This window comes from Natrix helvetica (genome assembly GCF_964273705.1).
Source record: "Natrix helvetica genome assembly, chromosome: 4".
Lineage (NCBI taxonomy): Eukaryota > Metazoa > Chordata > Lepidosauria > Squamata > Natricidae > Natrix > Natrix helvetica.
The window spans coordinates 155015345-155027531 of NC_138550.1; the positions used below are offsets into that span (position 1 = coordinate 155015345).

Genomic DNA, 12187 nt, shown 5'->3' on the forward strand with positions numbered 1-12187 from the left:
GGGTTGGGGGGGGGGTCCTTGAAAACTTTAGCTTCTCATTCAAGCAGCTTTCAAAGCTGCAGAACTGAAGAAGCTTCTTGGACGAGAAGCAAAACATTTTCAAGGAGAGAAAAAAAAAACCATAAGTCCAATTGCCTTTTGAAAAATTATATTTGGGACAGCCATGATTGAATGATTGAGAATCTCCAGAGACATATTTTAAATTTGGTGTGTGTGCATATGTGCGCGGCGCACCCGTGCGCATGTGCATGCACATGCGTGCTTTGGTGTGAAAGAAATGCCATCTGAGACACAACATCACAATGTGTAGTATATGGAACAAGCAACTTCATAGTCTTAAAAGTAGCAGTTCTCCAGTCAATTTGAGCAGGGGGTTGGATTAGAAGACCTCCAAGATCCCTTCCAACTCTGATATTCTGTTCTGTTCTACTCTACTCTACTCTACTCTACTCTACTCTACTCTACTCCCATTCCCATTCCCATTCCCAATTCTGTTTTGCTCTGCTCTACTTCCATTCCCTATTCTCTACTCTACTCTACTCTACTCTACTCTACTCTACTCTACTCTACTCTACTCTACTCTACTCTACTCTACTCTACTCTACTCTACTCTACTCCACTCCACTCCAATCCAATCCAATCCAATCTAATCTAATCTAATCTAATCTACTCCCATTCCATTCCCATTCCCTATTCTGTTCTGCTCTGCTCTACTTCCATTCTCTACTCTACTCTACTCTACTCTACTCTACTCTACTCTACTCTACTCTACTCTACTCTACTCCAATCCAATCCAATCCAATCTAATCTAATCTAATCTACTCCCATTCCATTCCCATTCCCTATTCTGTTCTGCTCTGCTCTACTTCCGTTCCCTACTCTACTCTACTCTACTCTACTCTACTCTACTCTACTCCAATCCAATCTAATCTAATCTACTCCCATTCCATTCCCATTCCCTATTCTGTTCTGCTCTGCTCTACTTCCATTCCCTACTCTACTCTACTCTACTCTACTCTACTCTACTCCCATTCCATTCCCATTCCCTATTTTGTTCTGCTCTGCTCTACTTCCATTCCCTACTCTATTCTATTCTACTCTACTCTACTCTACTCTACTCTACTCTATTCCCATTCCATTCCCATTCCCTATTCTGTTCTGCTCTGCTCTACTTCCGTTCCCTACTCTACTCTACTCTACTCTACTCTACTCTACTCTACTCTACTCTACTCTACTCTACTCTATTCCCATTCCATTCCCATTCCCTATTTTGTTCTGCTCTGCTCTACTTCCATTCCCTACTCTATTCTATTCTACTCTACTCTACTCTACTCTACTCTACTCCCATTCCATTCCCATTCCCTATTTTGTTCTGCTCTGCTCTACTTCCATTCCCTACTCTATTCTATTCTACTCTACTCTACTCTACTCTACTCTGTTCCCATTCCATTCCCATTCCCTATTTTGTTCTGCTCTGCTCTACTTCCGTTCTCTACTCTACTCTACTCTACTCTACTCTACTCTACTCTACTCTACTCTACTCTACTCTAACCTAACCTAACCTAACCTAACCTAATCTATTCCCATTCCATTCCCATTCCCATTCCCTATTCTGTTCTGCTCTGCTCTACTTCCGTTCCCTACTCTACTCTACTCTACTCTACTCTACTCTACTCTACTCTACTCTACTCTACTCTACTCTACTCTACTCTACTCTATTCCCATTCCATTCCCATTCCCTATTTTGTTCTGCTCTGCTCTACTTCCGTTCTCTACTCTACTCTACTCTACTCTACTCTACTCTACTCTACTCTACTCTAACCTAACCTAACCTAACCTAATCTAATCTATTCCCATTCCATTCCCATTCCCATTCCCTATTCTGTTCTGCTCTGCTCTACTTCCGTTCCCTACTCTACTCTACTCTACTCTACTCTACTCTACTCTACTCTACTCCCATTCCATTCCCATTCCCTATTTTGTTCTGCTCTGCTTTACTTCCGTTTCCTACTCTACTCTACTCTACTCTATTCCCATTCCCTATTTTGTTCTGCTCTGCTCTACTTCCGTTCCCTATTCTACTCTACTCTACTCTACTCTACTCTACTCTACTCTACTCTACTCTATTCCCATTCCATTCCCATTCTCTATTCTGTTCTGCTCTGCTCTGCTCTGCTCTGTTCTGTTCTATACTATGCTATGCTATGCTATGCTACACTACGCTACGCTACGCTATGCGACGCTATGCTACATTATGCTACTCTACTCTCATTCCCATTCCCATTCCCTATTCTGCTCTGGTCTACTCCCATTCCTTATTCTATTCTATTCTATTCTATTCTATTCTACTCACGTCGCCCTGAGTCCCTTTGTGGAGAGGGGGTGACTGATAAATCTAAACAAACAAACAAACAAACAAACAAATAAATAAATAAATAAATAAATAAATAAATAAATAAATAAATAAATAAATATTCTATTCTATTCTATTCTATTCTATTCTATTCTATTGCATGCTGTGTAAATTAGAGATGAACTGGGCCACTTAGGCATGAAGTCCATCCTCTTATACAGAATCGGAATCCAAATTAATCAGTATATGGCCTCCACTTGAACACTTTTAGCAAAGGTGTTGCTAAAAGTTGTCTTCACCATTGTCTTCCCTGTCATGTCACTAATACTATTACAAACTGCCCTACTGTAACTTTTCTGGCATTACGTTTTGAACATGGAAGAATTAACAAAGAAAATTCCACATCTGTTATTTATCAGCATGTGGCAATATGGATTCATTCCCTAAACCGCTTTCCAATTTATCTCCTTTTTTTTTTTTGCACACATGCTCACACAGCAAACCCTGAGAAGCAGGGCTACGTAGTCTATGCGAAGGTGGAAATGGAGTGTGTGTGTGTTTGTTGGGTGTAGCAGAAGCAATCCAAGAACGACTTCACTGCAACAATTCCACACTAGCTTTATTCAGTCAAGAACATCTATGAGTAACTCAAAAAGTAGAACATTTGGTTTAAAACATAGATGTGGATTTTCTTGCAAATACTACAGAAATCTTGCCTAGAAAGTGTCAGGTGCAAAAGATCCAGACCACACAAGTTCCAATTAAGCTCCGCCCCAGCTTTTGGCACTCCTTCTTCTACAAAAAGCCATATAAATATGAGTAATACACTTTAGCCATAGGAACTAAGCTCAAAAGGTTTACAAAAATTCTACAACAATCATCCATTTTATTAGTCCAAATCATTTATTGGAATTCACCACCGTTACTTATTTTTTGTTGATTTTAAGCAAAAGGAAACAGATGACAATAAGTTTAATTATTTAGCTTTGTATAGTACTATATCAGGGGTGTCAAGCACAAGGCTCACAGGCCAAATCCAGCCCACGGCTGCTTAGATTTGGCCCGTGGGGGCTCCCTGGAATCAGCAAAGGACCGGTCCACGGTGCCTCTGCCAGCAAAAATGGATCTCGGGAGGGCTGACCTCCCGAACTCCGTTTTCACTGGCAGAAGGTTGCAGAAGGCCGTGTCAGCTGAAGACAGAACTCAGGAGCCCATTTTCGCTGGCAGAGCGCTCGGGCCACCACAAGCACCGCGACACGAGTGACATTGAGCTGGCCATGCCCACCCTGGTCACGCCCACCCTGGCCCCTTAAAGTCAAACACAACCCTGATGTGTCCCTCAATGAAGTCAAGTTTGACACCCCTGTACTATATGTATATGAGAATTAATACAACCTTTATATATATGATATGGTTAATTCTTTTAAACCGTTATAATGCGCAAAGTACTAATCCAAGTATTTTTATGTCTTTTAGGGCCTGGTAGGCAAAGATGGACCAACTGGACCTCCAGGTTCTTCGGGACCAATGGTAAACACAATCCTATTCCATTCTTTTTAAAAAAAAATGGTTTAAAACTTTGAATCACAAAAGGGGAGTAAGGGATATTTGTTAACTTGCTTTCATTGCTAAATAACAGTTAATTCATTAACTCTGGATTTCACAACACAATGATTGAGAATGCTCATGTACCCACAACCAATGTGCCTCTTAAATAATGACACTTTTAAAAATAGCTGATTAAAAATATAGAATTTTATCTGTGAAATAAAGTGTATGCCTTTGGCATCGTTTTTATTTCCCCAAATGCTTCTGGATCTCAAATGAGACTTGAGGTCTGTTTTACAAAACAGAAATGATGGATGCTTTGGAATCTTTAGGTCTTTAAAAGGTCACAAATCTCTGAATTGATTTCAATCATAACATGCAACAGCTAAAAACCACGAGTCAGTTCCAAAGATTAGGGAGTTATTCCAAGGTTTAGTCCCAGTTTTGGAGTATTCGCCTAATGATCAGGGAGGCCATGACTTTGGGTTTCATTTCTGTTTTTTTCCCCCATGGAACTTCCATTTCAAGACCATCGATCCAACTTGGGAAAGAAACCTCAAGGCCAAAAACCTAGAGTAGCAAATAGTCTGTAGAGATTCTCAGTCATCCAGGTCATGGTTGTTCCAAAGGTGCTTTTTCAGGAGGCAACTGGACTTTCTTTTTTTTTTCTTTTGAAGACGTTTCGCTTCTCATCCAAGAAGCTTCTTCGGCTCTGATAGGATAGTAGGGTGTTCTGACGCCCCTCCCTACGCCTGGGAACAAGCCAAAACACAGGCTTGGCTGGTTGCCACTGTTTAATTGCAGATAACAAACCTTTTGGCCGAAGGCCCAGATAACTCAGAATACAAGAAAAACAAACTAGATATTCAGACACGGCTCTAAGACATCGACTTTCTTCACTGCTAATTTCGAACGGTTGTTTCCTGCAAATGTCCCCTCCCAACGCCTCACCTATAAGCTCTCTCGGGAGGGGCCAATCTACAACCACCTGTGCTAATTATCGTCTGTGAGCCTGCCTACGAAGCTGCTGCTTTCATTTCTCAGCCTGTCTTACTCTTGCATCAGGGACTGACTGCCTTTGATCTTCCCCACTGCTCCATGCCTCAGGCGCCTCCTGGTGGCCAACCAGCTTCTCTGGTCCCTGCTCTGAATCTGCAACCTGCACAGGGTCTTCCACATCATCCAGGGCAGACTCAAATGACGCCTCGCTATCGGAGTCTAGCATCAGCTGAACCGGAACCTGCTGGGCTACAACAGTAGGGAATGGAAAGACTTATATTCTTTGCAGACAACTGATCATCTGCATCAGTGGTGGGATGCTGCCGGTTTAATAGCCGGTTTGGTGAGCATGTGCAGCACTAAAAATGGAGCATTTAGAAGCTCAGCTTCTTACCTTCCAAGCCAGCAATGGTAAGTAAACAGCTGGGGGGGGGGGGGCGATTAGCTGCTCCGCGTGATTGAGATGAGCTAGAAAGCAGGAAATAAAGGCCAGTATAGAGCAGGGGCAGGTGGGCAGGGCCAGCTGATCGTCGGAGCTAATGGTTCGCCCAAACCGATCCAAACCGGCTGAATGCAACCTCTGATCTGCATCCTTTTAGTGGGTCATTGAATGGGAATGGTGTGGAAATAGGAATGGATTCCCAGAGGAAAAATTACAGACTACAGGAACCAGGAGCCCCACTCAAGTGACTCTGAGGACACAGATAAACCTCCAAGTGCTTCAAAGACCCTATGGAAGTATGCAAATGACCAGCTATCTGCAAGGATGTTTCATTATGGATGAATAATGGAAAGTCTTCCATACTGGGACAACTAGTGTATCCAGTATTGGTCACCACACTATAAAAAAGATGTTGAGTCTCTAGAAAAAGTGCAGAGAAGAGCAACCAGGATGATTAGGGGACTGGAGACTAAAACGTATGAAGAATGTTTAGGAACTGGGCATGGCTGGTCTAATGAAGAGAAGGACCAGGGGAGACATGATAGTTCCAATATTTGAGGGGCTGCCACAGAGAGGAGGGGGTCAACTTATTTTCCAAGGCACCCGAAGGCCAGACAAAGAATAATGGATGGAAACTGACCAAGGAGAGAATCAACCTGGAAATAAGGAGAAATTTTCTGACAGTGAGAAGAATCAACCATTGGAACAGCTTGCCTTCGGCAGTTGTGGGACCTTCATCATTGGAGGCTTTCAAGAAGAGAGTGGACTGCCATTTGTCAGAAATTGTTTAGGGTCTCCTGCTTGGGCCGGAGGTTGGACTAGATGACCTACAAGGTCCCTTCCAACTGGGTTAATTTGTTAAGTAAGTCTGTGGACCAGCCATTTTATTGCTGCTTTTGTGGGAAAATGTGCTGAGCAATAACTTGGTTGGTAGATGAGACTACATCTGTGCTTCTGCAGGAATGATTTGCATTTGATTTACCAGTGGAGGAAGTGCCTAGTTAACCTCATCACGAGTCATCTGCTGTCTTTCTGATTCTTGGGCCAAGGTGTTGGAGAATGTCAGCAAAGTTTCAAAGCACAATTATATATAAACAGGGAATGTGGATGTCTGAACTTCTATTACTTTATTGTTTTCTCTACGCAGGGAATACCTGGTGCTCCAGGTGTCCCAGGAATAATGGGTAGTATTGGCCCTCAAGGAGATGCTGGACCACCGGTAAGTAAAAGTCCATCATACAGTGTGTGTGTGTCTGTGTGTGTGTGTGTGTGTGTGTGTGTGTGTGTGTGTGTGTTTGTATAGATAGACCTTGCTTATGACCATAATTGGGACTGAAACTTACATCAGCAAGCAATGTGGTTGTTAAGTGATTTGTGGCTGATTTTATGACCCATTTTGCCATGGTTGCCAGTTTCCCTCCTTGACTTTGTTGTCAGAAGCCCTCTGGGAAGATCACAAATGATGATTATGTGACCCCAGAGTGCTAGAACTGTCATAAATACATGCCAGTTGTCAAGTGCCCAAATTTTGATCACCTAACCCAGAGAATATAGGAATGCTGTGGCCCAGCGGCTAAGATGTTGAGCTTGTCGATCAGAAAGGTCGGCAGTTCGGCAGTTTGAATCCTTAGCTCCGTGTAACAGAGTGAGCTCCTGTTGTCCCAGCATTAGGCTCTTCTCCAGTGAGACCTTCCTTCTCATTAGCTGGCCAAAGTATTTGAGTTTCATCTTCAGGATCTGGCCTTCTAAAGAGCAGTCAGGGTTGATCTCCTCTAGGACTGACTGGTTTGATCACCTTGCAGTCCAAGGGACTCGCAGGAGTCTTCTCCAGCACCAGAGTTCAAAGGCCTCAATTCTTTGGCGCTCAGCCTTTCTTATGGTCCAACCTTCACAGCCATCCATTGCAACTGGGAAAACCATCTTTCTTAAATAACTATTGTTGCAGTGGGGTTGAAAACCCACAACTTACATGTCGCCGCATTTATAAAAGCCAGTGAATTACAAAGGACTGTGGAACTTATTTACATTACATTTTGTGCTTATTTACATTACATTGTGTGCTTCCTTCCATCCCAGGGACTTCCTGGAGTAAAAGGCGAGAAAGGCGAACGTGTAAGTGCCTTAATCACAGATTTTGAGGACAGCTTCTTTATTTTTAGAATAAAGTACTACTTTGGGAGGTGGTTTGTTCTTTTTTCAGGATCTGTAGGCGACAGTCCTGTGTGTGTTTATGTAGGAGTAGGTCCCATGGGCCTTGTGAGCAGACACCATAGTTTGTGCTGCCAAGATAGCCCGACCTTTTCACAGTTTAGCATCCTCCAGATGAGTTGGGATTTCCTAGGAAACCACATAGGGATTGAAAGTCCAAAGAATTGTATTCTCAACACATTTGGAAGAGGTCAAGTTAGTGAAGATGGATTGTATGCGAGGAACATCTGTATTTTATGCAGCTTATAGGAGCTGTTGTCTCACTATATCCTTAATGTACAGGGAGATCTTCAGACCCATGCAATGGTTCGGGCAGTAGCTCGTCAGGTCTGTGAACAGCTTATCCAGAGTGAGTACAAAAATGCTGTACTATCATTGTTCTAATGATTTGTAGGTTTTAGCTGCTAGATGTATTTGTGTATTTAAAAAAATACATTTCTGTGGAATTTATTGGGCCAGATCCAAGGGTGGGCTTCAAAAATTTCAGCAACAGATTCTCTGCCTGGTTCTTGGGTGGCGTTGCCATGGCAGGCATGGCCTAGTTGGCCTCCTGCATCACAGTGGGGTGGACATTTTTGCCTTCCCCAGGCTCCGGAGGCTTTCCTTGAGCCTCTGGGAGGGCGAAAACTGCCCCCCCATGGCTCCAGAGACCTGTTTCCATCCTTCTGGAATTCTGGGAGGCCTGTTTTCCCCCCCTACCTGAGCCTCCGTGTGGGCCCTGCACTTACCTTGCATCCAAAATGGGCTGCATGGAGACTCCTGGGAGTGGCGGGGTGGGAGCGAAGGGGTGGGCAGGGACAGCCAGGGGTGGGATTTGGAGGTTTTCCAAACCAGCCATAACATTAACTATGAGTTCTCCCGAATCTGGGCAAACCCGTAGCAGCCTAGCCCTGGCCAGACCCAACTCTCAAACCAATGCCCCCTTATCCTTCTTATTAACATAAAACTCAATCAAGATAGAGTCCTCAGTCGAAGCTTATGTTCTCTGCATTTGTCTGCTTGGCAGCTCATCTGGATAGATACAACTCCATCTTAAATCAGATTCCGAGCAACTCGATCTCTACACGGACTGTCCCAGGGCCCCCTGGTGAACCAGGACGGCAAGGTTTACCTGGACCACAGGGAGAACAAGGATCTTCAGGAAGCCCAGGTTTCCCTGGCAATCCTGGCCAACCTGGAACACCAGGAGAAAGAGGTAAGTGGGCTATTAAGACATACATAAAGCTGGAGTTTGTCCAAAGGCTTCCAAAGACAGCTTACTTGTTAAATGCGAACGAAAGGCGAGCCGAGTCGTGAGGAGAATTCAACCAACTTTTATTAACAGAACAGTTCACAGTCAAATACAGGAGAGAATCAAAGCAGGGTTCGTCTGACAGCTATTTATACGAAGCTGTCAGACGAACCAGCCAATCCCCAAGCCAGGGTTTCCCCGCTCTCAGCCAGGTCGCGTCTTGGCCAATCAGACGCGACCTGGCTGTTGCTAGTGCAGATGCCGGCTGTCAGAGGAAACTCCCTGACGTCATCTGCCCGGACACAACACTCCTTCCCCCCCAGTGACTGCGCATGTGCATGAGACGCACAAACGTAGTCACGTAAATAGTCTGGGCGGCGCCGGACCCGCCCAGAACGCCTCAGTGCGACTGGAGGCGTCGGAGAGGAAGGTGGTGTCCGTTGAAGCTCCTCCCGCAAGGGAGTGGAGCTCCGGTCGCCATCTTGGAGGCCCGCCCCAGACGGAGAAACCCCAGGACCAGGTAGGCAGGGCCGAGGGGGCGCGGCCGAAGGCGGGCTTGAGCTGGGCACTCGTTGGTAGGCCTGGCCTGACTCGGGGAAGGCCATTTGGAACCCCGGAGGGGGACGCCAAACGGGCGACACCCCCTCAACAATGGACGGCCGGCAGGCGGCGTCCGGGGACGGAAAAACTCTGGGCAGCTGGATCGGGCGGACGTTTTCTGGTGGAAGGGCACCAGGGAACAGAACGTTGGAGGGCTCAGGCGCAGCGACGTTGATGGTCGACCTTGCAGGGGTGTTGTCGCTGGTGCTGGGCAGGCGGCGCCTCAGTTGATCCAGGTGCCGCCGCCATTCGGTCCCATCATGTAGCTGGACCCTGTAAGAACAGGGGCCGGTTATGGCGGTGATGGTGGCAGGCACCCACCTAACCGCCCCTGAGAATGCCTGAGCCCAAACAGTATCGCCCAGGACAAACACGCGGGAAGGGGGCCCCAGGTTGCCAGGCTGTTCACTTGAATAGAGTGGGTGCAACCTATCCAAGGTGGTCCGCAGGCGCCGGCCCATCAGCAGCTCAGCCGGAGACTTCCCGGTCAGGGGGCAAGGAGTGGCATGCTGTACCAAGAGGTAAGCAGCCACCCTTGAAGGCCAGTCAGCCCCATCCATCCTGCCCAACGCCTCCTTGGCCGAGCGGACCGCCCTTTCCGCCCGGCCATTGCTAGCCGGATGGTATGGGGCGACTGGGGCATGCCGGATACCCTGAGAAACCAGGAACAGCTGGAACGCGGTGGATGCAAATTGAGGCCCGTTATCAGAGACAATGACGTCCGGCACGCCATGGGTGGCGAAAAGCCTAGTCAGTTCTCTGATCGTGGCCTCAGCTGTGGTGGATCTCATGAGGATGAGCTCCACCCAGCGCGAATATGCATCCACCACTACCATGAAGACCTGGCCTCTGAAGGGGCCCGCGAAATCTACATGGAGACGGGACCAAGGACCACGAGGCACTTCCCATTCCCTAGGACAGGCAGCCGGTGGCGCCGGTCGGGAATGTTGGCAGGGGGAGCAGCCGGCCACCCAGGCGGCTATCTCGTCATCAATGCGAGGCCACCAGACATAGCTGCGCGCCAGGCATTTCATGCGCACTATGCCCGGGTGGCCCTCATGAAGGCGAGATAGCACCTGATGGCGCAGGCTGGGTGGAATGACCACCCTGTCACCCCACAGGAGGCACCCACTGTGAAGTGACAGCTCCAACTGCCTGGCCCTGAAGGGACGAAGGTGCTCTGGCACCGGACCCTCAGGCCAGCCCCTTTGGACCCTAAGGATGACCTGAGAGAGGTCAGGGTCAGCCCTAGACTTTGAAGCCACCTCTCCGGAAGAGAGTGGCAGAGCCAAATCTGCTATGGCCAAAACCGACAGGCAAGGCACTGTCGGGGGGTCAGCAACGGGCAAGGGGCAGCGGCTAAGGGCATCAGCGTGCCCCAAATGCTTGCCCGGCCGGTAGAGCAGAGTATAGCTGTATGCAGCTAGGAACTCTGTCCACCTGGTCATGCGCGGTGACAGGATGGGAGGGGTCGGCTTGTTACCTGCCAAAAGCCCAAGGAGTGGCTTATGGTCGGTAAACAAAGTAAAGTGCCGACCATAGAGGTAGTCGTGGAACCTTTTAATCCCTGACACTGCAGCCAGAGCCTCCTTGTCGATCTGGCTGTAATTGCGTTCCGCAGGAGTCAGTGTCCGGGAATAAAAGGCTATGGGGGCCTCCGAGCCATTGGGCAGCACATGGCTCAGGACCGCCCCCAAACCCACGGGGGAGGCGTCACAAGCAAGAGTCAAAGGCAGCTTGTCCGAATACTGAACGAGGACTGCCTCTGACGTCAGCAAGTCTTTGACAGCCGCGAACGCATGCGCTTCGCGGCTGCCCCAGCGCCAGGCGGCCGATCGGTCGAGCAACCGATGCAGCGGCTCGGCTAGTGACGCCTTATGCGGCAGAAATGGCGCGTAGAAGTTGAGCAAGCCAAGGAACGCCTGCAGCTCCGTCTTGGAGGCAGGCGTGGGGGCGTTCCTAATGGCTGCTACTTTTGAAGGGGTGGGGTGAATTCCTTGGGCGTCAATTGTGAATCCCAGGAAGTCAACCCGAGGCACAGCAAATGAGCATTTGCTGCGCTTTAACTTTAAACCCGAGCCCCTGAAACGCTCGAGGACCTTCACCAGTACTTCGATGAGGCCCGATCGGCTGCTAGCGGCGATCAGGACGTCATCGAAATACGGAACCACGCCTGGGAGCCCATGGAGCAGCCGCTCCATGAGGCTCTGGAAGATCCCCGGGGCTACGGAAACGCCGAATTGCAAACGGCGGCAACGGAAAGCTCCACGGTGGGTGACGATGGTCTGCGCAGCCACCGCCTCGTCATCCACCGGGAGCTGCTGGTAGGCCTGCGCCATATCCAGCTTCGCAAAGATGCAGCCCTGCCCCAAAGAGTGGAGCAAGTGCTGCACCACCGGAACTGGATAGGGGTTCGCTTGGAGGGCAAGGTTGATGGTGGATTTAAAGTCGGCGCAGAGGCGAAGGGACCCATCCGCCTTAACTGGGATGACCAAAGGGGTCTCCCACTTGGAGTAATCCACCGGCTCCAAGACTCCCTGCGCGACGAGCTTGTCAAGCTCCGCATCAACCTTTGCCCTTAAAGCGAAAGGCACCCTACGGGCCTTCAGCCTAATGGGGGCAACCTGGGGGTCTAGGTTCAAGGAGATGGGCGTGCCCTTATACGCCCCCAGCTGCCCATCAAACACATCAGAAAATCTGGCAAGGACGTCGGCCACGTCGGGAGGCGTGGCCACTACTTGTCTAATCCCGTGCACTGATAGGCCAAGTGCCGGGAACCAGTCAAGGCCCAGGAGGGCCGGCAAAG

At 48.3% G+C, this 12187-nt stretch overlaps 1 protein-coding gene across 3 annotated transcripts in view; it reads left to right on the forward strand.

Moving 5' to 3' along the window:
- COL14A1 (collagen type XIV alpha 1 chain) overlaps positions 1–12187 on the forward strand; it is a 158658-nt gene that overhangs the window by 119785 nt on the left and 26686 nt on the right. For all 3 annotated transcript variants that reach the window (XM_081950573.1, XM_081950574.1, XM_081950572.1), the window contains 5 exons: positions 3830–3883; positions 6490–6561; positions 7419–7454; positions 7833–7899; positions 8557–8745. In XM_081950573.1, the coding sequence (XP_081806699.1) occupies positions 3830–3883; positions 6490–6561; positions 7419–7454; positions 7833–7899; positions 8557–8745 (418 nt within the window). The remainder of the gene's footprint in view (positions 1–3829; positions 3884–6489; positions 6562–7418; positions 7455–7832; positions 7900–8556; positions 8746–12187) is intronic.